This window comes from Notolabrus celidotus, chromosome 13 (genome assembly GCF_009762535.1).
Source record: "Notolabrus celidotus isolate fNotCel1 chromosome 13, fNotCel1.pri, whole genome shotgun sequence".
NCBI lineage: Eukaryota > Metazoa > Chordata > Actinopteri > Labriformes > Labridae > Notolabrus > Notolabrus celidotus.
The window spans coordinates 8952957-8976761 of NC_048284.1; the positions used below are offsets into that span (position 1 = coordinate 8952957).

Genomic DNA, 23805 nt, shown 5'->3' on the forward strand with positions numbered 1-23805 from the left:
AGGGTTAGGGTTAGGGTTTGCACTCTTAGTTGCCCTTGGAACTATTTGTATTGTAAACGTATCAATGTAAATACTTCAGACCTGTACCATAGTGATAAACAGATGACACTTCAATTTGAATCAAGTAAATACCACTTGTATACTTTAAAACAGAGGGTCATTTCATTCCTTTTGGACTCAACATGACAGCTTTTATACTTTTGAAGTAATTGATCTTAAACGCTTTCAGAAAATTAACAGTAGCAAGACTTACATATCCCTTTGAGCCACCAAATGGTATGTAAATGGTGTGTAGAAATGTATTCAAATTATTTCACGGACCCCCACGCTAAGGTTCGTGGACCCCCAGGGGTCCCAGGACCTGTAGCAGCATAACTAAAGCCGTTTGACTATCAGCAGCTATGCAATCTGCAGAGTTCTGTTGTCAAAGGGATGAAATTGGAGAGGAACCTAAAGATACTGAGTTTAGGAAAGACAGGATACCACATAATAAGGCCTTTCTGGGGGTGTTCAAAAGAAAGATGCTTCTTTGTAATGTGGCAGCAACGAAGAGCTCAACCATGTATGCTACCAGCGGTCAGGGTGACCTGCAGACTGGTACTCCCGGTCCAAGATGATGAAAAGAGCTCAATAAGAAGAGGTGCAAAGCCCTTATTCACTACAAAAAAGGACACTGATGGCGTAGAATCCCTGCTCAAATCCCTGAAACTCCTCTTACACTTCAGTGACACCCTCTCTGGTCGCCTAAGTGACCGACATGTCGCAGAAGCAGAACACATTTCACAAGACGGTTATATGAGGATTCATTGGGCTGCTGAGGGAGATGAAGCTGCAGCTACACCAGAAAAAAGATACTGTGGCTGCAAACATCTAGCAGCTTGTTACACATGCAGAGAGAGAGAGAGAGAGAGAGAGAGAGAGAGAGAGAGAGAGAGAGAGAGAGAGACGTCCTCTGTATGATTCCTCCTCTGCCAGAATCAACCATCTGGATTGTATCATGTTTTACAGCATTGCAACATAGCAGTCTGCTGCAGAATGGTATTATATCATGCTGAATGGATATCAGACATAAGGGTGTTGTGGCTTAAGAGAAACTCCAAAGCTTAAGTTAGAGTTTAAGTGGAAATGGCATGAAGGGAAGTCTCTAAAAGGAGGGATCAGATGAGTTATTTACAACTTTTTTTAAAACCACACTGCAAAAAGAAACACTCCAACACCTCCCCTAAGTTTTAGAAGCATTTCAGGGTCTTTCAACTCATTGTTTTGGTTTTCTAGCCTGCAACTGATTTATATGTAACTCCAACAGGTGTGATTTTCCAATCTCAGCAGGAAGCAGGACAAAAAGGTTAAGTAATAGAAGACAGTCGGTGCACAAAGTTAAGCATCAGTCGACTCTTTTAAGACACTCCTCAAAACGCACTTTTATATCTTAGCATTTGAGTCCTCTAGCCCTGAATAGGCTCTCATTTCCAATGCTGTGCTTTCCTTGTCGTTTGTTTGTCTCTTTTTAAATGTTTGCTTGTTTGGTCTCAAATTGTGTTTTTTATGTATTGTACAGCACTTTGGTCAGCTTCCGCTGTGTTTTTAAATGTGCTTCATAAATAAATTTGACTTGAATTGACACTGATCTACCTCAATGAAATCCTGAAGCATGGCTGTACACATGCCTGCTAACACAACATGTGTCCCTCTACCTGACGACCATGCAAACACTGTTTTCCCCTGCGCAGCCTCTCTGTTGTCACCCCATTATCTTAGTGGGTGACTCTTTATCACTGTGGTTAGTGATGCTGCAGCCTGCTGGATCCCTCTTTATTGTTCAGGCAACACTTTGCACCAGCAGCTGGCAGCGAGTGACGGCAGCTGGCCGCCGGCCCGTCAGCCATTGTGCTTGAGCTAAGTTTCCAATTAGTCAGCTAACAAGGAGGCAGAAAGATGATGCGGTTGTCTCACTTTGGAGACGCGGTACAAAGATAGTCTCGCCTTTGACAGGATTTGAAGTCATTTTGCTGAGAGTAGTCTTGATAGTAATTACACTTTTCTATTTTAATATATTTAAAGATGCCACTAGATATCTAATTGCTGTTTTTAATTTGTTTTTCCCTATTTCATACCCTTAAATTATCCTTTACTATTCTAAAACGATAACCCAAATTTCCCACTGGGATCCCTTACAGTTAACACAGTGACATAGATTGTAATGCACCGTGATGACACATTAAACTAGTGCAGACAGCACACACATAAACCCAGACTTCTCAGCTGACAGAATAGAGTTACAGTTAATGGAAGAGGTGTAGTGTTGGTTTCTGCTACCTTTAGCTCCCAGCAGCGTGTCCCTGATGAACTGCTCCAGGTCCTCTGCCCGCTTATGAATCCTGTCAGCATCATCATCCACCTGCTCTCCGTCAGCTGACACCTTAGTGGCCTTCACACACAAACATTATAAAATAATAAACAAGTGCTGAATAGGTGAGTACATTGATTTTCGGTGTAATGAAGGAAGGGAAAAGGAGGGATGAGGTCTTAGAGGAGATGTAAAAGAATGACAGACAATGATGCATGCATATACGCGATCAATATCCCAGTGTGTGTGTCGTTCAATCATTCTACCTGCTTGTTTACATGTGCGCTTACACACCACCCTGTACGCAAACATAGACAGGGATGAATTATTGACATATATAGAAACACAGCCTCACACACAGACACAGAGGACCAGGAAAGCAAGGGATGGATGAAACCTTGACAGACGTGAAAACACATCCTACTACACTGACTGCAACACACAGCACACACAGCACACACACACACACACACACACACACACACACACACACACACACACACACACACACACACACACACACACACACACACACACACACACACACACACACACAGGAAGAAGGAGCAGGTAATTATTGTTATGACTTGACATGACCATACTATATTATTTCAGCTGCTGAGTGTGACTGAGAGTGTGTGTATGTGTGGGTGATAGCATCGCTGTCAACAAATGTCAAGGCCCCGGTCCCTAAAAGGGTGAAGCTTGACAGTGTGAATGTGCCGGTTTTTTTTCTCCACTTGCTATCTGTAGATTTTCACCACTCAAAATGTGTGTTTTTTGGAGTCAGAGCTGTGACTCCAAAGATTGAGAGGTGAAAAAGAAAGATAGGATAGATTGTTACATTTAGAATGAGGCAAAGGCAGAGAAATGCTTTTGGGTGTTTTCTGATTATGTTTGATGCAAAAACATTAAAGTCCTTTATGAGAGATGCTTTGAAGCACGGGTGGATTCCCTAATGGGTATGAAAGGCACAGCCCCATGGGTTCATGAGGGACCCCTCAGAGCCTCTGTTTGAAGTCACTTCTTTAATATTCTGGTTGGAAATACATGAGACCTGAACATAGAACCTTGCTTCTGGTTTCAAATGGGAAGGCAATGTGGAAGGGCCTCAAACCTGCACTCCTTCAAATGGACACAATGGGGCACAGGACAGAGAGTCCAATTTGTAAAAACAAGTGGCATCCTACAGTAATATAGCCAGAAAGTGGCTTTCCCTCTGTTTCATCACAGATTATTGTCTATCAGTTGCTGATCATTCAAGATCAAGCAGTAAACTCCAATGTGGAAAAAGAGGCCAATGCAGAAGTGCACAAAAACTGCAGTTCCCTGATTGTCCATTTGAGGCAGGATCAAAAAGCCAAGAAAACCCCATTAGCCTCCATTAAAATGTCCACTTTTACAACAGAATGAAACCCGTCTACAGCCTGATGCAAAACCGTTTTCATCTCTTTACGTAATTTCTTTTATTAAAAACTGTATGATGGGGTCAATTTGTTATAACTCATCTGTAGTGATTATACCATGACCAGGAGTTATGCATAGCTTAGCATAATTAGAGGCATGGCGGAGTTCACTGACACATGAGTGTGTTGTAGCCGTTTGATAGGCTTCAATTTATGACTGAAACAAAGAAGGAAAATATACCGCTTTCCCAGTTTGTTTGTTACCCCAGTAAATAGGCTCTAAATGAGTTTACGGAACAGTTGCTGCAGTCAAGTCTATTTCATTTTGAGAATATTGGTGCCATTTCATAGTTAAATTGACAGTAAAGAATGGTATGTAGTGTGCCATGGCTACCTGATATTTTATCAAGACAAACTGCCAACCCTTTCTTCCTCCAAGCTAAAAAAGAAAAGATGGCAACGTCTAAAATGTTGAGCTTAAGCGTTCCAAAAAGAAATATGAGACTGTAAGCAGGCTATGCTTACTCTTTTTAACAATCAAGGGACCAAAATCAAAGAGAGGGATGGCCTGATCTCCAGTTTTTATTCAAACTCTGATGTAAAACAGGGTTTTCTTGTATTCTGCTAGTTTCACTAACAGGGCAGAGATGCCTCAGCCTCTCTTTGTCTCAACTAGCTTGTGTTAATTAAATTGATATATTCTCTGGAAAAAGCACTTTTCAAGTATTCCAGAAAGTGCAGACATGATTGGAGCCAATGGAAGGTTTTGACCACAAGTTGTGTGGGTGGCACGATCATTTCATGAAATTCTGCTGATTGACAGATGATGCCTGGACAAGCAAACATGAAGATAACTTTGGATCTTAACGAGGATACTCAGCAGGTTATATGTACGTGGAATCTGCTTCACTCCTTCATGATGAAGCTTCTTAACTCTTAAGGCTGCATTGTTTTCATGTGGAGGGACAACAGATGGAAATTAACATTTTGCTGTATCTGGTTCAACCCAATCCTTGTACCCTGTTTTGAATAGACAGTTTAAGTAAGGACTCTTATGCCATAGTCCTGTGTAAAGACTTAAATTTGACTGGTTTAATCCTGACATGTTTCATATTCCTAAATGTATTTGTGCTCTTGATTAAATTACCACACAGCAAACAAGGCTGGTGTTTCGCGGAGAGCAGAAACAATGGTGGGTAACAAGGTTATTTTCCCCTACCGAGGCCCCTATTAGATTATCTTAAATATTGTCCCGAGTCGTCAGATGTCTCATAATGTGTCCATGATTAATCCTTCTACAGACCAGGTTTGCTGCTCAGTGGGAGATTTCTGTCTGAAAAAGTGTCACAGATCGGTCTGACACTTAATCATCATGCTGGAACACTGAGACTGGTATCTGTTCTGCATTCATGTTAGTCAGCACACAGCTGCTGGACCAGTTCTGTATTGTTTCAATCACAGTTCACAGCTTGTAGAAGAAGAAACTTGACTTGTGTTCCTGCTTTTCTCCAGCAAAGCCACTTTTCTGGTCTATATTTGCCTCAGTGTTGGAAGTCACAGACAGACAGAGAAAAAGGGTGTAAAAAGGATAAAGAGAGACGACAGCGACACAATCACAGGGGCTAAAGAGGCGCCAAAACAAAAGCAAAAAGTGTCTGTACCCTGCTGTGAAGTTGGTCCATCTCAACCACCAGTGATCCCAGGTTGGAGTCGGCCAGCTGCAGTAATCTCTCCGGAGCTTTCTGAGGTGACAGCATGTGCTGCGGGAGAGAAACAGAGAGATGAAGGAATTACAGAGAGAAATGTCTGACACATTTTGGCCCTGGGCTAAGCTTTTGAACTGCCTGGATGTTTACTGAAAAAAAACAGGAGGGAGGGAAGGCAGGAGGCGAGGAACAAAGTTTGAATCAAACAGGAAACATGTCTGATGAAAGTTAATATGTTTGATGCATAGTAAACATAAAATAACAGTTGAATAAAATAGGAATGCAACTACAATTCTATGGAAACATGGTTAGTGTTGATCAAGGTCAGCAACAAAAAAAAAATCTTTAATCTGTGTAAGTGATAATGGATGGCGAGCAGGTGGTTATGCAAATTAGAATCCTGACAGGGCGACACAAAGTGGAAGTAGGTAAATCCAGACCATTTCCTTTACATGGACCTCCAACAGCAACTTTTTTGGGTATAAACACATTTTTAAGCTGATAAAATTGAGTTGTTTTGAAAAGAAGTCATATATACAACCAGGGATCATTAACCGGTGATAGGGTTGCCAACAGTCCTGTATTAGCCGGGACATCCCGTATATTGGGCTAAATTGGTTTGTTTCATACAGGGACTCAATTGTCCCGTATATTGACTATTAACTCTTGGAAATACAGCAGACTGCACTCTACAGATCCTAGATCAGAAAAAAATGGCAGTGGCAGATCATGTGCCAATCACACTGCCTTTCATCCAATCACAGGCCCCCTCACGCGCATCAGTTGTATACAGCGCAAATGCGCCAAGTCCTGCAAAAAAGTGTGGAGAGGATTTTCTCTCTGAAGGCGATAAATAGATGCAGCACAGAGCTGATCAAAAATGAACTTCATATATCTGTAAACTTTGACTTGTTGTGTAAGGACTTCTCTCTGGCTGTGCAAAAGGACATAAGACAAAAAGTCAGCAAAAAATATCCATGGAAAAAGTACATTTGCTGAGTCATACTCCTCTTTTGCATTTAAATTTTCTTTTGCCTGTTTTTTAATTTAAAGTGCCAAATTCTGGTTTATTTGAGGTTTATTCATATGAGGTTACATAATGATACAGTAAGGATTAAAGGGAAGTTGAATCAGATATGAATATAGGCTGAATTCACACATCATGCTCACACCACCATGGCACCATGCACCTGTCCCTTATTTAGTAGTGAGAAAGTTGGCAACCCTAACCGGTGATGATGCTCACTTAGTATGAGGGACACATAGCATTAGCCTCAGTCTAGCCTCAAAATGATGTGACTTCAACAGAGTAACTTTTTTGAAGTCAGCAGGGACATGAGCTAGCTATAGCTCATAAAATCTGACCACTAGTTGCCATTTTAGTTTGGTATTCCTCTTCCATCTTACATCAAGTAAATATTAATTGTAGTGGCACTATCATTATTACAAACTATCCTGTATGTACCAAAGCTGCAAGCCGACATGCATCCATACATCTATTTACTCTGCTTTTCTGTAATATCGAGTAAGTATCCGACCTGTTTTTCTCATTATCTTGGGATAACGACACACCTTTTCCCATTAGGACACACTTATTTTCTCATTATATAGAAATAATGACTTATAGCTAACAAAGCTTGTTTCCCCGTGGTGATGGAATGACTGTCTGGTGATCTAGAAAACACCATAATAGGCTGGTCACTGTGATAAACCAGATCACGGCATGCCGTAATGCCATTGCACACTAACGGAGTCGGGTAAGCCTATTTCCAGGTCTGCCACTCTATGGATACAAGTTATGATCACATCAAGCTGAGATCTGAGGTAACAACTGAATTTAAGTCGTTATGAGGAAACTGAGAAAGTAAAATGTATGGATGATGTCTACTTAAGGCTTCCATATTTGCGTGCTACAGTGAAAACTTGTTAGCCATACTAGTAGAAGCTAAGGAGGGTTAGGACCCTTACAGCTCCTGTGAGGAGTTTTTTTCTGGCTATAAAATATTATAGAAATTGATGTCAATGCTTATACATAAACCGGAAAAGCAAAGAAGGCTATTTGCATTAAGATGGATTATTCTACAAAGTTATATATAGGCGTCAGACAAAGTGATGAGCAGCACACTGAAGACACAGCCTTTTTACACATTTTTCTCAGCAAAGATTGTAATCTAAATGTTTGTTTCATTTGACTGTTAAAATAAAGCAGGATGATTTTTTGTTGTAATTGCACAGGATAAAATTTCACAAGGGGATAAGAAGTACTGCTCTGGCCACAGGGGGCGCCAAAGTCCGCATATATGAAAAATTTCCCACTGGAGCTTTAAAAACAAAGCGATATGTGAACTGAGAGTGATTTTGGTTATTACTAAAGAACTATTTACAAAAATATATTTTCCAACAATTCAGAAAATAAAATTTACCTTGAGTTCCTCCGTCATGTTCTCGAAGCGGTACAACACCTTATAAGGAGGTGGGAGGGGCGTGGTCAGGGTGACTTCAGTGATGATGCGGTAAAGGCGGTCCATATCACTGATCAGCAGACCTGAACACTCGTCATCACAGGCTAGAGACATAAATACAAACACAAAGGGAGACACGGCTCGTGTTTAATGAGGCCAGATATATCAGTGAGAGATTTAAAGACAGCCTTTCTGGTTTCCTGTCAATGTGAGTGTATGTGTTTACACTGTTGGGGTCTGAGTTTGGAAATGACAGTGAGAAATAAAGAAGAAAAAATGCACATTTATGAATTTTGACTCGTGTGTGTGCTTTATTTGTGAGTCTATGAACTCAGTGTGTGATGGTGGTGTCTGCCTGTGTTTTTCTGTTTAAGTGACTCTGGCATCAGAAAGACAGGGCTGCCGATGCATGAAATTCAGCACAGAAAGGCAAAAGCACCTATTATGAGCACACACTGCAGGCTAAAAAACACACACACAAACTAAACACAAGATCACACCAGGGAATTCACTCAGACACACACACACACATCCACATTTCCCTGTATCCTGTGTGTCCTGTGTGTGTGTTTGAGTTTCTCTTTTCCTCTTTTGCCTGAGGCTGATTTATTGCAGAAATTAAACTTTCTGACAAGGGAAATCAAAGATGAATAAAATGAAATAAAAATGGTTTCTGCTCTATCAATCTCTGACAAAATCAGCACACACAAATCTGCTAATGCATGCAGACACACACATACACACAGGTAAATAAATTTACAGTTCATTGTATGTGGGAGTTATTAGCTGCTTGTCAAATCAGAGCCATTCATGAGTCGCAGTGTTGAAGGTTTGTATTCACTAAAATTCACATGATGTGAAAACATCCTGTCGACTCAGACGCAGGCTGTGATAACAGACAAAAGGCTCACTTCCATCGTTTTTTTTTTTGCTCTGTCTCTACCGTGCTCAAAGACAGACCAGGCCTCCTGTTGATTTGGAAGATTAAGTGACACCATGTATATCTGGCTACCTCGATGTTGGCTTATAGAGTGGTTTGTCTCAGCCCTACATTTACAACTTTGTTAAAGTTTATCCATGTTAGGTTTAGATACTGACACACGTCAGTTGAAAATCTGAGTATATTGGGAATTGCCCCTAATGTTTTCCATGCCTGGCCACCCCTTCAACAGTTTGGCCACCCAAGTCAAAACTGTCTGGCTCCGCCACTGCAGCCTCGGCTAGTGCTGAGCAGCATTTCAGGCACAGTTATAAGGATGTAAATAACTTGTTTAACCAATGACTAATTCTAGTGAAGACTAGCTAGGGGAGGATGTTTATTCCTCTTGTCGACTAAACATGGCAGGAGGCTTTGGCAATAGTAGACATGGAAAAGTGCTCCAACAATAAGTCATTAGACTTGTGGTCAGAGCTGAAACAGATTAAGCGGCTGTTCTGCTCATGCCACAATAATGTACAAGTTTCTGTCCAATGATGCACATCATCACCTTTTCTTCACTGCTTATATAAAATATCGAATTTTAAAAATCCAGACGCCCCCCACAGTGAAACACAGTCATGCAGCACACCTAAAATTAACATGCACAACTTACAAGTGCAACACTACACACAGTACCTGTGTTCCTTTGACAGCAACTTATTGCTGTTAACCTGGTTAACCCTTTGTATTTGGGCAGAGCTGCCAGGAGAGCATCTCACATACTTTGATTTCTGCAGTTACTGTGAAATTATGAGTTTAATAAGTTATAAGTTACTTTAACATCAGATTTCAGTACATTTCAAGGTTGGTCCAAGTTGAGCTCTTATTGTTCCAAATAGTTCTAAGCTTGTCTTTAAGTTGAAGATATTCAAATGCAACTCTTGTTGAAACCAGCTGGTGACAGTTTTCGCACAGCTGATTGTTTAGAGAATTAAATTTATGGGTCTCAGTGGGATTTAAACCATTAATAATCTAAACCCCCTATATTTTAAGATCTTATTAACCCCACGCACATACAGACTGTGCCATTACGCACCATGAGATATTCTTTTTTTGTTTAATCAGAAGGAGCAGCTTTTTGCTAACTCGCTCCAGGAAGTAAGCTGACAACTGTGAAAGTGTGTCACATCATGAATCGACTCCACAATAAAATGGTGAAGACCCTCCCTTTTTCAAATGAAATATAAGCGGAGAGCATCGTAAGGATGAGAGCATATAGCTAATAATTGAGAGCGCACAGCCCAGGTCAATATCCAGTCCTTATTCCCCCAGAAAGGATCCAATCCTGGCCATAATAGGGGGCCTGGCCTTAAAATTAAACACAGGCATTCCTTTAAGGAAATTTAAACTTAAATAAGGAATGTGGAATATAATTTTGTGTCTTCTTTGGCGGCCTTTGTTGACGTAGTCGGACACCTCTCATCACTGGTTGTATGATCAATCAGTCTTCTCTCTGATGCTTTTGTAGGCCACAACAAAAAACTCATCATAAGACTTTTATAATGGACTTATTTTGTGCTTAGTATAGGACTGTTTTTAATATTTTTCCTGTGGTAATCTGACTCATGACACTGATACATTATTAAGTGAACTAATCTCCCCTGTTAATGAATTCAAACTTTAATGCTGCAACCAAAGACATACAATCTAAATGTAAATGCAAACAGTAAATTATGTTGCAATGTAAATGGAGAAGCCACCTGCTCATTGGAGAGTGCTGACTCCCACAATGCTCACTTTCTGCTGAGAGAACGGCAGAAATGGCCGAGTGGAGGCAAAAGGAAGAGTGCAATCACTCCTCGGCAAAGTGAACAGACGCCTGATCGCTCCACTCTCTGTAAACCATCAGGACCCTTGATTATTGTCTGGATGTACAGGCGACCTGTTTGGTGTCAGGGTGCACCGCAGCACTTGCACCGCCAATTTATGAACACACGCTTTGTGTCTGAACACATAAAGAACCTGAGCCAGCTATTTCCTCCCTGACCCGACAGCAGCAATTTCACATCAGCCTCTGTCTTACAACCTTTTCTCCTACTTTCTCTTACCTCTGCACATGCTAATGGCACCGAATGGGCACCGCCATTATGGTTCATATTAAGTCTAAATTAGCTGCAAATGACATTGAAATTATACTCTAAATGACTCCAATTTGACTTCTGCCACGATCTCCTGTCTCCCATGGCAACTGGGTGGAAATGTTTGACTGCTCATTTGCATTTCATTACCACAATAAAGCTACAATCAAAACAACAGGTGAGAATCAAGGGTGGCGGGTCACTGGAGAGGAAAGAAACAGGAAAAAATGCCAGAAAGAAGGGAAGAAGATGTTTGTAGGTTTCAGGAACGATAGAACGTTTGAATTCAGATGTTTTAATCATGACCTGCAATGGAAAGTTTGAGTTCTGGTCCCTTTCTTGGTATTTACTGTAGCTGGTATCGAACTAGAAAGGCCTTCTAGATACTTTTTGTGTAATACTTATTGACACTTTTAAATTCTCAGAGTTTAGACCATGTGTCCGGTAACAATTGTTCTGAAGCAAAAAAGTATAGAAGAGGATTAGGACAACTGAAAAACATTATTTTTGGAGGTTAGGCCATTAAAAAATAATATTATTAATAAGAGAAATATCTTAAAGCCAGCAGCTGAGGAAATGTATGGGTAATTTCTGCTCTTATATTAAAAAATTAAAGGCCCAAAATTACTCAAAATGTTCACCCCATTAAATATTTGGACATAAAAAACAAAATACAATCTTAAAGAAGAAATATATATATGATATGTTATATAGCCAAAATTCTGAGAAAAAAAGTCTAAATTGTGACTCAAATCTCTGACTTCTGAGATCAAAGTCAGATTTATTTTTATTTCTCTGACTTCTGAGATTAAAAACAAATATCTGACTTTCCCCTCAGAATTCAGATTTAAATCTCAGATTTCTTTTGTCTCAGAAGTCTGAGATTAAAGTCACAGTTCTGTGAAAAAAAGGCAGAATTCTGACTTTAATATCACTGGCCCAATCTTTAAAAAATATTTTCAGTGGCCCTGTTCCTCTTTTGTACATATATTGAATGGATATACAACAAAAAAAATGGAAAAGAAGCAAAAATAGGAGGAAGAAAAAAAACAGATGACACAGAAAAGGCAAGAAAGAAGTGATATGTAGAAAGACAGAGACAAAGAAAAAGAAATGAAATAGAAAAAAAAAAGAAAAGAAAACACAGAAATAAAGGAGGAGGAACGAGCATAAAGAGGAGCACCAACAACATATTGAATCAAAAGCTGTGTGTTAGTCTTACAGATAATCCCAGCGGCTCCACACACATGCCTGCCCATGCACTGGTCACATGACCTCCCGGATGCCCCGACCCTGCAGCGGCATTGGCCTGTGACAGGGTCACACGGTCCAGGCAACGCCCCCCAAGGGGAACACTTACACTCCTCGCAGCGGCCGCCTGGCATCAGTGGGTTACCATGGTAACCAGTAGCACACCTGGACAGAAATATAATTGTAATTGAAAGTTATGGAAGTAAAAGGAAATACTTGTTACTAGGAAACCTTCCTACAATGAAGGAGATTTTTATCATCGCGAACAACTGAGCCCCACTGAAGTGATGAGATTCAATCTGTGCCCACGTAACAAAATCAAATGATTTTCTAAACTTATTGAGTTTTCAATAGTTAGAAAGAATCTAATTTTCAATAATTGTGTCTCACCTCTCACAGTGTTTACCCTCATATCCCTCAGGACAGGCTGTGCAGCGGTAGTCATCATACCCCTCTGTTACACAGGTTGGACTGAAACTAGAAGCAGAAAGAGGGGGAAAAATTATCTTTCAACATAAAATGAAATGTTTATTAATTATGCAGTCACATTGATCCCATATGATTGAGATATTTTGAGGTAGTTCTTCAGTAGGAATGAATATAAACCATCAGTTTCATAGAACAATACTGTAGCAATGATCCTTCCTGTCTCATTTCCCATCATACTTTGTGTTGGACTAAATGTGTCATTTGTTAATCTTGTTAATATCAGCCTTTGGAGAAAGTTGTTCTATGCTGTTAGATATTTTCTGATAATCTTTAGTTTCTCTGATTCTAACTGACAACAACTGAGGAGACCAACGTGAGTTTGAATCAGCTGACCTCTGCAGAAACTATCATCAAATGCCTACATGCATGATCAACAGCTTCATGGATCTCTTCCTCAGACTGTTACCATAGTCAATCAATCTTTATTTATATAGCGCCAAATCACAACAAATGTTATCCCAAGATGCTTTTACAGACCGTCTAGACCATACTCTATGTTCTATTATTAACAAAGACCCAACATCAAGACAGGATAAGATCCAGTCCGATCTTACAGACAGGACTCAGTCTGATCTCATCTTAATCAACCATGAGCAGAGCACTTTGCAGCATTTAGCAAGTTACAGCGGCAAGGACAAACTTCCTTTAACAGGCAGAACCTCAAGCAGAATCAGATTGATGTTAGACAGACATCGGCTGAGAACGAGTTAAATTTGGAAAGGATAGAGGGAGATGTATCATGGTATAACTTATTGAAGTAATCTATCTTGATTTTTAGCTGCAGAACTGACGCTTTGCTACATGTGCTGCAGAGAGTGCTTGGTGGACATGAGCTGCAGGGCGACATGTGATGACATAATTTCTAGATCCCTACAAGCTTTGTTTACTTTATTATAGTTTATGATAAGGAAAAAGTGATGCTGCACATTGAAATGCATGCATTGACATATCTACACATCTATCAGAGGGTAGATTATTGGGCCACATTGTACACAATAAAGACTTTGACATGCAAGTCCAACAACATCATTTCTCCATCAATTAAAGTAATACTTTTGAGTCCTAGAGAGGGATAAACACAGAAACTTTACTTGTTCTCTGGGTTGGTGAGGGGACAGGCGCAGGGTTTGCAGTCGTCATGGAAACCACGCACCACGCCGTAGAATCCCGGAGCGCAGCGCCCACACTGATCCCCCTCTGTGTTGTCTTGACAGTTCTGGCAACACACAAACACACACATGTAACTAATGTTGTACACTAGTGAAGACACTTGAACAGACTTCCATTCATTCTCTTACCTAAGCATGACTCCAACCCTGATGTGTAGGTGGTAAATTTCCCATCATGCTTCAGCCAGCATGAGTTCTTTGTGTGTGAGAGTGTGTGGTTTAAGTAGAAAAGTGATTTTTACAGAGGCAAGAAAAGAAAAAAAAAGGAAAACTCTTGCTGCTTTTCATCTTTCAAAAACTCAAACCAATTTTCTAATAAGCTAACATCAGCTTAGCTTCACTTTTATCTGCATGCTGTATTTGAGTATCGCCACTGGCACAATGAAAAAGAAACACCATATAATGCTTTGCTTTAAGGTTTGTAAGCATCTGAGGAATTAAATTAATCTATTCCAGTTCATGTATGCTGAGATTATTATGCTTGTTTCACATCTTTTTATCATCATAAAAGGAAATTAGTCAAACTCTGAAGCTGTGAACAATCGTTTGTATTTGCCGACTCGTCAAGTTGACAATGAGTAATTAAAAGATGGCAGACGGGTCGCCCATCAACCCTGCTTTGATTACCGACAATATGGCATGAAGGGGGCTTGTTTCATAACGAGTGATATTATTCTGACACTGTTGGTTGAATTACACCTACACAAGAAAAGAAGTTCCCTCTTTAAGTTTATGCTGCAATTTTGCACGATATTGTCTTATTTGATGACATAACTGTCGATCAAGACAAGAAAAGATGAATACAACTCTGCTGGTTTTGATTTTTGCACCAAAGACTTGATGAAGCATTTTCTGTCTTAACATGTGAACAGATTTCAAACATTCAGACTGTTACTGGGAAATACCCAGTGTGATCGCAGCTGCTTCTGCCATGCTGAGTATCTCCGTCTGAGGGAGCGGGGGAAGTCATTACTCATTTCTTTTCACCACCCACAGTCTCTGAGCCTTTCTAGAGCATTCACACATGCACAGAAATATCCAGCCTGGACTACTTCAGATAGGAAATGTAGCCATGCACACGCTGTAATGAATAGTTTTGGGAGCCTGGTCCCACTTCTGCATGATGAGGTGCAGGGAAGAGTGTGCAGACAAGAAGCAAGCTAGCCGTTAGCTGACAGGTGAGATCTCTCGTACATCAAAGAGGTTTAATAAGCTTCCTTCCTCAAGAGTGTAGCATCTAAAACACTCATTTACTTTGCAGGTATTCTCCGAGCTGCGGTTATGAGAGCATCCACAAGAGTGCAATGACAAACAGGAGCATAAATCTGAAGTTGTTTGTTTTTATTTTCCACTTATTTTTGGCTCTGCTTATTCAACCCACGCAAACACACCACATCTATTCATACTTGTATTCTGACAGTTAATATGCAGAAAACCAGAGTATAAATATAAATACACACAACATTTCCATTATGTATTTACATTGTTCAGACCACCACACACTCCTAATGTATAACATACTGTACACAAACAATAAGCTCTCCCCTCCTCGTAGCCCCGGGGTTCAGTCTTATGTGGTCGCCTTGTTTGATGGAAATGGGAACTTCAATCAGTGCAACAGGAAGTTGCCCACTAACGAGGCTAGTCATTTCCATTAACTTCCTGTGTTCCTCGTTACTGCTAATTACCACAGAAACAAACTCGTTTAGCATTTTCAATTTAGCCCGCTCGGTTAGAAAATGCTAATGACGCCTGTTATGGAGAGCGAGATGGAAATGTGCGAGGGGGATAATAGCTGGAAGGCAAAGAAAGAGAGTGAGAAAGAAATGAAACATGAGAGAAGGGGGAGGGGTGGTGTGAGGTGGAGGAAGAAAGAAATTGGCAAAATGAGAGGAATAAGGGAGACGTGAGAAAGAAAGAGAGGATGTTAAAGAAGAAGACCAGAGAGAACCAGAGGTAAAAGTTGATGATATTACGATAAGAAACAAATGATGGAGGAGTAAAACAGAGAAAACAGTTAACAAAAGACAAAGATGAGGCAAAAGAGGAGAAAATGCATGACAAAATTAATCAGAAGTTGGCATTACATCTAAGCACAACTTTCGTCTGTTGCAGTAAAACTGACTTGGTGAATTTGAGCTGAAGAGAGATAGGAAATGTGGGGAGCAGAGAGAGGGTCGAGGACATGCAGTAAATGGTGGAGGCTGGAATCCAACCTGCGACCTCTGCGACGAGGAACTATAGCCTCTGTATGTGGGGCGCTTAGAGTGCTAGGCCACCAGTGCCCCTAAATCCAGACTTTTAATCCAAAATATCACAATTTATTTATTCAAACAAAAAGAGTCCATTGAACTAGTGGCAGTAACAATATGATTGTGTTTAGAATTTAGCGTACTAAAATGAAAATAAAGGACAGTTGATCAGAACTGATTTATTAAGTTGTCCCCTTTTTATTTCACTGACTCTGTATTCAGTCCCAATCAGTTACATCTCTGTTCTCCAAAGGGCAGTTTCTAATCAGGGATGTCCAGTTAAGTCAACTAAATGATTAAAAGTTGTCACCTTCACTAGTCAGCATCAGAATAAATCAGAAAAAATACAAGTTTCTGATGCTGTCTAGTATCAATCTAGTTGCTACTATAGGAGGATGTAAACCTTCACAGATGAAGATGACATCTTATAACCTGGAACAGTTAGCCGGTACTTGAAAATGGAGAAAAGTTGTATTTAGGATTTATCTGCTCAAACTGGCATACACACACTTAACAAAAGCCATGCGTAACCAACACAGGCATGTGGATACCAACCTGCAAAATTGGCGGTGCTTGCTCTGCTAACTTTAGTCACACTCTACAAACCAATTTGAAATTATTTACCCATAGACTCTGTAATTCAAGTACTGTTTATTATTGACTGTTTACCTGAGTTTCCTCTCATTAGAATTGAAAATTCAGCTGACATGACATGGAGATGTGTCAGTTAGGAACATCCATAGTTTTAGTATAACAGACACATTTCCACCAAGGTACAAAAGACTTTGAATATGCGGGACGTCTTATTTTCAACAACTCTTAAGTTCCAGCAAGGTACTTTAAATGTTTTCACCAAATTCTTCAGACCCGAGTGGATTAGGTAATCATCCGACTTGCGAAAAACAACACCTGTTTCTTTTCAGACCCTGGTCCCTGTGGTGAATTTGGATTGAGTACCCCCACAAGCTCCTTGTCCTTGTCTGCCATGCATATGCAGCTTATTACATCAAAGAAGGTAAGGCACTTTCAGTACCCATCATGTTTCATGTTTCCCAATAAAAAAAGGACTAAACATTGTGTGCACAAGCAAAAGAGGTATTCATTTTTATGAGGCTACGCAAAAAGAGAGTTTATAATATCTATTTATGTTACTTGTTATGAGCTGTAGTGTTTTTCCAACCACTGCGAGCCACAAAATGAAACAACTCCCCATGAGCTGTCCACCAGCAGTCTCAGCTGATTGATTTCTCTGTGCTTCCACGATCATGGCCAAACAGTGACATTTTCTCTGTCTGCCATGGTTCTTACAGATCAAATGTGAGTGACATCCTCTGGGCAGCATTTGACCAACTGCTCCCCGAGGCCAAAGGCTTAAGATGGTGACTCACTTGCTGCCGAAACTGACCAGACTGCGAAAAGGCTGCAAGTGACCAACGGCTAACAACTGTCTCTGGCAGATTTATCTCACAAAGCCACCAGTTGGATTTATGAAGGACTTGCAGGCAAGCGCACCTTATCAGAGCAAACATGAGGGATGGTCTTCTCTTTTTTTAGGGGTTTTGGCATTTTCTTCTTTTTGGAATACTTACAAAAAATAAGACAACTGGCTGAAACTACAGAAGAATTTCATGTCAATTTTGTTGTGATATTTTGGGGTCTCTATTATCACACTCATGATGTAAATCAGCAAAGATATATTGGTATTTTAATTGATAAATCCCTCTTTTTTACACCTAATATATACAAACAAATAATACATATAAAGCAGCTAGTAAAAATTAGTAAAGGTGAAACCATGGTAATGTCTTATACATGCATGCCTCCTCTCAGAGCTTACATGCTCTGGATGCTGTTTATTGTGGAGCACTGAGGCTCATCACAAATAAAGTTTGCTTTATAAACATGTTTATCACTCTATTTTTACTCTTCTTCCTTTGTGCCTCCTAACCTGAATCAGGTAAAGAGAGTACAGGAACTTAAAGTCTGAAGTCCTAGGAACTTTTCTTATTTTCTGTTTTTTGAAGGTCAGACTTCAACTAGGATGAAAAGAAGGGGTTTAACTTCCCTGCTCCCTTTTCTTGTCCCTGTCCCAACTTTTTGACACATGTTGCTGACACGAGATTTAAAATGACCGTATTTTTCATAAAACTGTTTCAACTTTAAATATGTTGTTTTTGCACAATATAGGGTTTGAATGATTTGCAAACGATCAAATACTGTTTTTATTAACATTTTCTACAGCGTCCAGAGTTGTACTGGCATGCTAATCTCTACTGTAGGAAGTAGTCAGTAGTCTGCACAGACCTGATAAGAAATGTGACCTTTTCTGCTCCAGTGAGGTCATTGCCACAGAGATGTGTTAACATCATGATGAGGAGGTGTGTATGTGAGGGGTACTTTGTGTGTACTGACTGTATAGAAAGAGAAATGCAGCCAAAATAGAGGAGGTCTATTTGCGAATGAACCCATTCGTATCTGCTCATCATATAGTTGTGTTCATAAGTTTACATACCCTGGCAGAATATATGGTTTCTTGGGTAGTTTCTGTTGTCTTTATGATATAATGACAAAACGTTTTTCTCTAATCTTTCATATTCTCTGAAAAAATCACAAATACTGCCAGGGTATATAAACTTATGAGCACAACTGTAGTTTGTACTTTATGGGGTGGATCTTTCAAAACTCTTTAACTCTCAAACTACAACAAAACAAAAAACTTCCTATAAACATGTTCTGACTGCCGTAATACCCAAACATTACTATGTGCTATAATGTGGTTACCTTGACTTTTGGAGCCAGCATCAAGTGGACAACTAAGGAACTGCAGTTTTTTTGCACTTTATCCAACTTTTGATCCAAATTGATCAGCAACTGACAGTAATTTGTGACAAAATGTATATCTGGCTACATTTGAGGCTAAAACAACAAACATGTGAAGTTGCTAGCTACCTTAGACGACAGCTAATGTTAGACTTAAGCTGCCCACAGGCCAATATCACCATCAGTGAGGAAGTGGCTGAAAGCTTCTGTTACTTTGGCTGTGCTACATTATTTTAAAAGAGCAGAGATGTTATATTTATATGTAAAGCCAGCTAGAAGTCATAGAATGTTAGCATTAGCTGTCGGCTTAAGCTAGCCATTTTTGCCATTTTACTTTGAAAAAAGTAATAAATCTGCTATCACTTGTCTTTTAAAATGCAGCTCACCAATGAAAAGAAAATATGTGATTATAAAATAAAGTAACTTTTTGAGTGATACATTAAAACCCAGTGGTTTAACATTGTAGAAGCTTTTCACATACCAGCTTGAACTTTATTTTAGGGGAAAATAGCCCCCATACCAACTTGATGAGTTGTCTATGTTTATTGCCATAATTTGTTGAATACATTTAGTTTGAAACAAAAGGATCATGTTTTTGCTTTGATAACATACCTTTGGATAAGATCCCCTCTTTCTAAAAGTAGGGTTGTAGCTTTGGGTCACATCCAGGGGAGAGGAAATTACACAAAATATGAATAAGCCCGGGCTCGTTAATTATTGCAGGGCTAATTACAGGACCTGACATTCCTCCCCGACACTCACACACACACTCTTTATACTCTCCTCCAGAAGCTACCTAGCATATGGCTGTGTGAGGGTCTCCAGCGGCAGAACACACACACAGACTCACAAACACACACACATACACACACGCTCTCATTTACCTGGCATATGGACGTCTCAGGGTCACAGGTGGAAGAGTGCCCACTGCACTGGCACTGAACACAGCTGCCCATGCCGACAGCGGTGGGCATGCTGGACGCTGGAACAGATGCTGAGGAGTCGGCGCGAAGACGGTAGAAACCTGCAGCACACTCCTACACAGACAGACAGAGAGACAGACAGAAAGAAGGACAGAGAGACAGAAGCAGAGGCATAATGAGAAGGGTGAAGAAATCAGACAAAAAGGTTATGGTGAAATAATGTAGGATGTAGTTTTTATAGTACATTTTCACTTTAAATTCCTGTACTTTGGTTGTTATTGGGATACACACTCACTAAGTACACAAACACACTCAAAACAACAACACACACAGACCCATGTAATTATCCCTAAGTCTTATTTCTCTGGGCAACTGTTGACCGCACTCTTTCACACTCATACACACAATTAAGAGTTACTCCCTTCAGTAACTTCTGAGCACACACATGCACACACCTACTCAGAGCATGCACACACACACACACACACAAACACACACACATGCACACATACACACAGGCACACACACATACCCACTTCTATACACGCACACACACACAGACATACAAGGTAACTCTCTCTGCCTCTCTCTCCTGTTCAGTAATAATTAATGGAGTCCATTTAAAGAGCCATCTGTTCCCTCTGCTAGCACTAAACGCCCGTTTAAAAATACTTTATTAACAACGACGGCAGCTACAAATAGAATGGCCATCTGTCAGCCAAGGCCTCTACGACCTAAACATTTCAAGTTTAGCTACCGTTTGCTTTTTGGCTTCCATTTGGCACTTTTTCAGCAGTATCTGTAGCTTTTAAATTATGTACACGGCTAATTTTTCCAGTGATATAAATGGCTGCTTCTCAGAACTCCAAGGAGCAGGCGACAAAGTGAAACAGAGGTTGAAAAATGTAGTTAAAAGTTTGCCTGCAACTCCTGTATTCCTGTGAGATTAACACAATAATAACTAAATGACTCTCCGGCGCAGTCGTCCAGAAGAATTGCCCGGAACTGTTGCCTCTGTGTATCATAAGCTGTCCCCACAAAATCCTCATTAAACTAAAGATTGACTCACTGCTATATGCTTTCTGTGGCTTAAGAGAAGGAGCCGCACGCAGCTGAAAGTCAATTGCTTCGACAAAATCACAGCTGAGTGAAGAGACGCTCGGCGAAGCTTAATCCAAGCCAAGCAAAGCAAAAAATAACATGAAAAAAGAAGTCTGGAAAGCGACACAAAGGCTTAAAACTGTGAACTAAATGTAAATTGGAAACTTGTGAGATACTATTGAAAGCAGAGTCTGTGACCTCCATGTTTACATTCTCTCTCTCTCCGTGTGAAGGCTGCACACATAAAAAAGCTTTGACTCCTCTGAGCGTGGAGTGGGGAGCACTCTGTAATTATCATGTGCAAAGTCAAATTCAAAATGTAGGTTTTAAATTCATCATGTTCCCTAGGCAGCCCATTTCCTCTTTCAATACACTCAGAGGGGGAAGCTCAAACGCTGTAATAATGTTGTGCTGTTCTTCAGATTTGTAAATCATATAAATCAAGGGATGCTGTCAATAATTTGTCACTGTCTGAGGAAATAATCTGGAGGGACATCAGGCCATATTTTAAATACAACAATGTTTTTGATGATTCATTAACTACTGTCAGAAAGAAAACATTTGAATTTGACCACTGCCTAGAAAACCGTGCTGGGGATGTGCATGCTAAGTTGACTTAACAATTAAAAGTTGTCACCCTTGCTAGTCGTCACCAGTGACTGTAAATAAAATGGACGGCGTTGCTCCGCCTTTTCCCGTTGTATGGTTTTGCAGCCAAAAAAAACTGTTCCAGTGCACAGCCAGAGTCTGCCCCGTAGAGAATTTCTGTGGTTGCCACGGTAATTTATGTGTCTACAGCGTAGCGTCACAAAATCCTATGGAGTTTCTCTCTACGGCAGCTGTGAATCAAAGTAAATCCGGAAGTAAAACTCAGTTTTTTAACCTCTAATAACTAATGAAGAAGAATCTTTTCAGAAAAAAGAGGCCTTGAACACAAAACAGTCAAATAATAACTACATATCACCACAGCATAGGGATGTGAGAAACATTCGTACCACGTGTATTTATTTTTTGAAGTTTGACTGCGGCCCCATTCAAATGAATGGGGGAGATGGAGTTTTTGACCTATACTGTAGCCAGCCACCAGGGGGCAGACGCTTTGGTGGAAGCTTCACTTCCAGCCGAGCGAGATGCAACCCTGGTCGTCACCAGAATTACTAGTACGTCAAAAAAGTTATTAATATATTATATATTTGTATAAGTGTAGCCTCAAAGACTGGTTGTGTCATAAGCTGTAGCACAACCACACCATTAGCTTGGGCTGCAGCTCTGGTTCATGGCATCTGCCAAAGTGTTATAATTCTCTACCAGCAGGTGAAAAAAAGCCCAGATGACGGATGGATGTCTGGTTAAACTGGCATGTAATCACTCGACTGGAGCAATGGGGTAACAAGTGGATGTCAATCTGCAAGGAGGCCCAAAAGTTGATGGTGCTAGCTCTGTGTTCTCTTGCATGTGTGCATGCATGAATGTAGTCTTATGCTTACCTCACAGGAGAGTCCAGAGTATCCGATTGGACAGTCACACTTTTCTATCTGATGAGCTGTCTTACTCTGTCTGGTCGGCGTGCCTTCCTCGGCCACTGTTAGACTGATTTCTGAAATTCTGAGACAGATGTAAGACATGAATCACACAATTAATACAACAAACCCATTTGGATGGATATGCATTGCTTAGCCTGTATTTTTATTAAGAAAATGGTTCACAGAGAGGTGACTTGTCTATCATGAGGTAGCCATGCTATAAATCATTCTATGTTATTGTCTCTTATCGCTTTTTGGGATGCTTTGGGGCTGCCTTTAGAAAAATTAAAATCATGCTGTATTGAGGAAGACTTAATGTAGGGATTCAAACCAAAAGCTCTGTTGGAAAATGTTCACTGAGGTCAGAAACATAGTGAGAATTAGGATAATTTACTCATAGACTTCCATACCATCATATTACTTTTTTCAACCAGTGGAGTCGCCTCCTGCTGGCCATTCTCTCTTCACTTTCTTCATCCAGAGGCTACACCCTGTTCTGTTGTAGTCTTTGTTTATAAAGTTGCTTTCTATTGGGTTTCTAACAGCTACTACTTGGAATTCTGGAAGATTAAAATACTCACTTTCCGTCACATTAAGGAGAAAATACATATTTAGTTGGACATATCACATAAAATCCTAAGAGAAATGTAGTGATGACTTAGAGCAGGTTGTGTTATCTTTATTATGGAAATAGTCTTTTGTAGAGAAATCTTAATTTCATTTTGATACAAATGAAAACTGAGGCCTTCTCCCACAGGTCATCCCTTATTCAGTAATCAAATTGAATATTTAACAGTAGACCAAACTGTGTGGAGGTGAGAGACCCAGTGTGTTTGGATGCATGTGTGTTAGTGTGTGTGTGTCTGTGTGTGTGTTTTTACCTGCTGTGTCTCATCAAGTTGCCGTGTGATGCCTTAATTAGGATGTAGTCCACATAGAACAAAACATCCATGAAGTCCTCTCGAGTCATGGACCGGCCATCTGCGTATTTCCACTCATGCTGCACACACACACACACACACACACACACACACACACACACACACACACACACACACACACACACACACACACACACACACACACACACACACACACACACACACACACACACACACATATAAACAGAGACACTTAACACACTGACAAATCAATTTCACCACTGCAGTCTATTACTGGTGTAACAGACACTGTTGGCATCGACCAACAGAGCTCTTTAATCTATATTCTGTTTAGGTCTATTATTTCTGTCGCTGGTATTTTAAAGAAGACACTATTTCTTTAACTCAACACTCAAAT

The 23805-nt window shown here is 40.2% G+C and overlaps 1 protein-coding gene across 2 annotated transcripts in view; it reads right to left on the bottom strand.

The window, feature by feature from the left end:
* The window catches only part of lama2 (laminin, alpha 2), a 283442-nt gene that overhangs the window by 73899 nt on the left and 185738 nt on the right, over nucleotides 1-23805 (bottom strand). For both annotated transcript variants that reach the window (XM_034699953.1, XM_034699952.1), the window contains exons 30-38: nucleotides 23388-23506; nucleotides 22471-22588; nucleotides 19844-19996; nucleotides 13810-13934; nucleotides 12620-12706; nucleotides 12201-12394; nucleotides 7883-8025; nucleotides 5415-5513; nucleotides 2317-2428 (exon numbers count right to left, since the gene is read on the bottom strand). In XM_034699953.1, coding sequence (XP_034555844.1) covers nucleotides 2317-2428; nucleotides 5415-5513; nucleotides 7883-8025; nucleotides 12201-12394; nucleotides 12620-12706; nucleotides 13810-13934; nucleotides 19844-19996; nucleotides 22471-22588; nucleotides 23388-23506 — 1150 coding nt within the window. The remainder of the gene's footprint in view (nucleotides 1-2316; nucleotides 2429-5414; nucleotides 5514-7882; nucleotides 8026-12200; nucleotides 12395-12619; nucleotides 12707-13809; nucleotides 13935-19843; nucleotides 19997-22470; nucleotides 22589-23387; nucleotides 23507-23805) is intronic.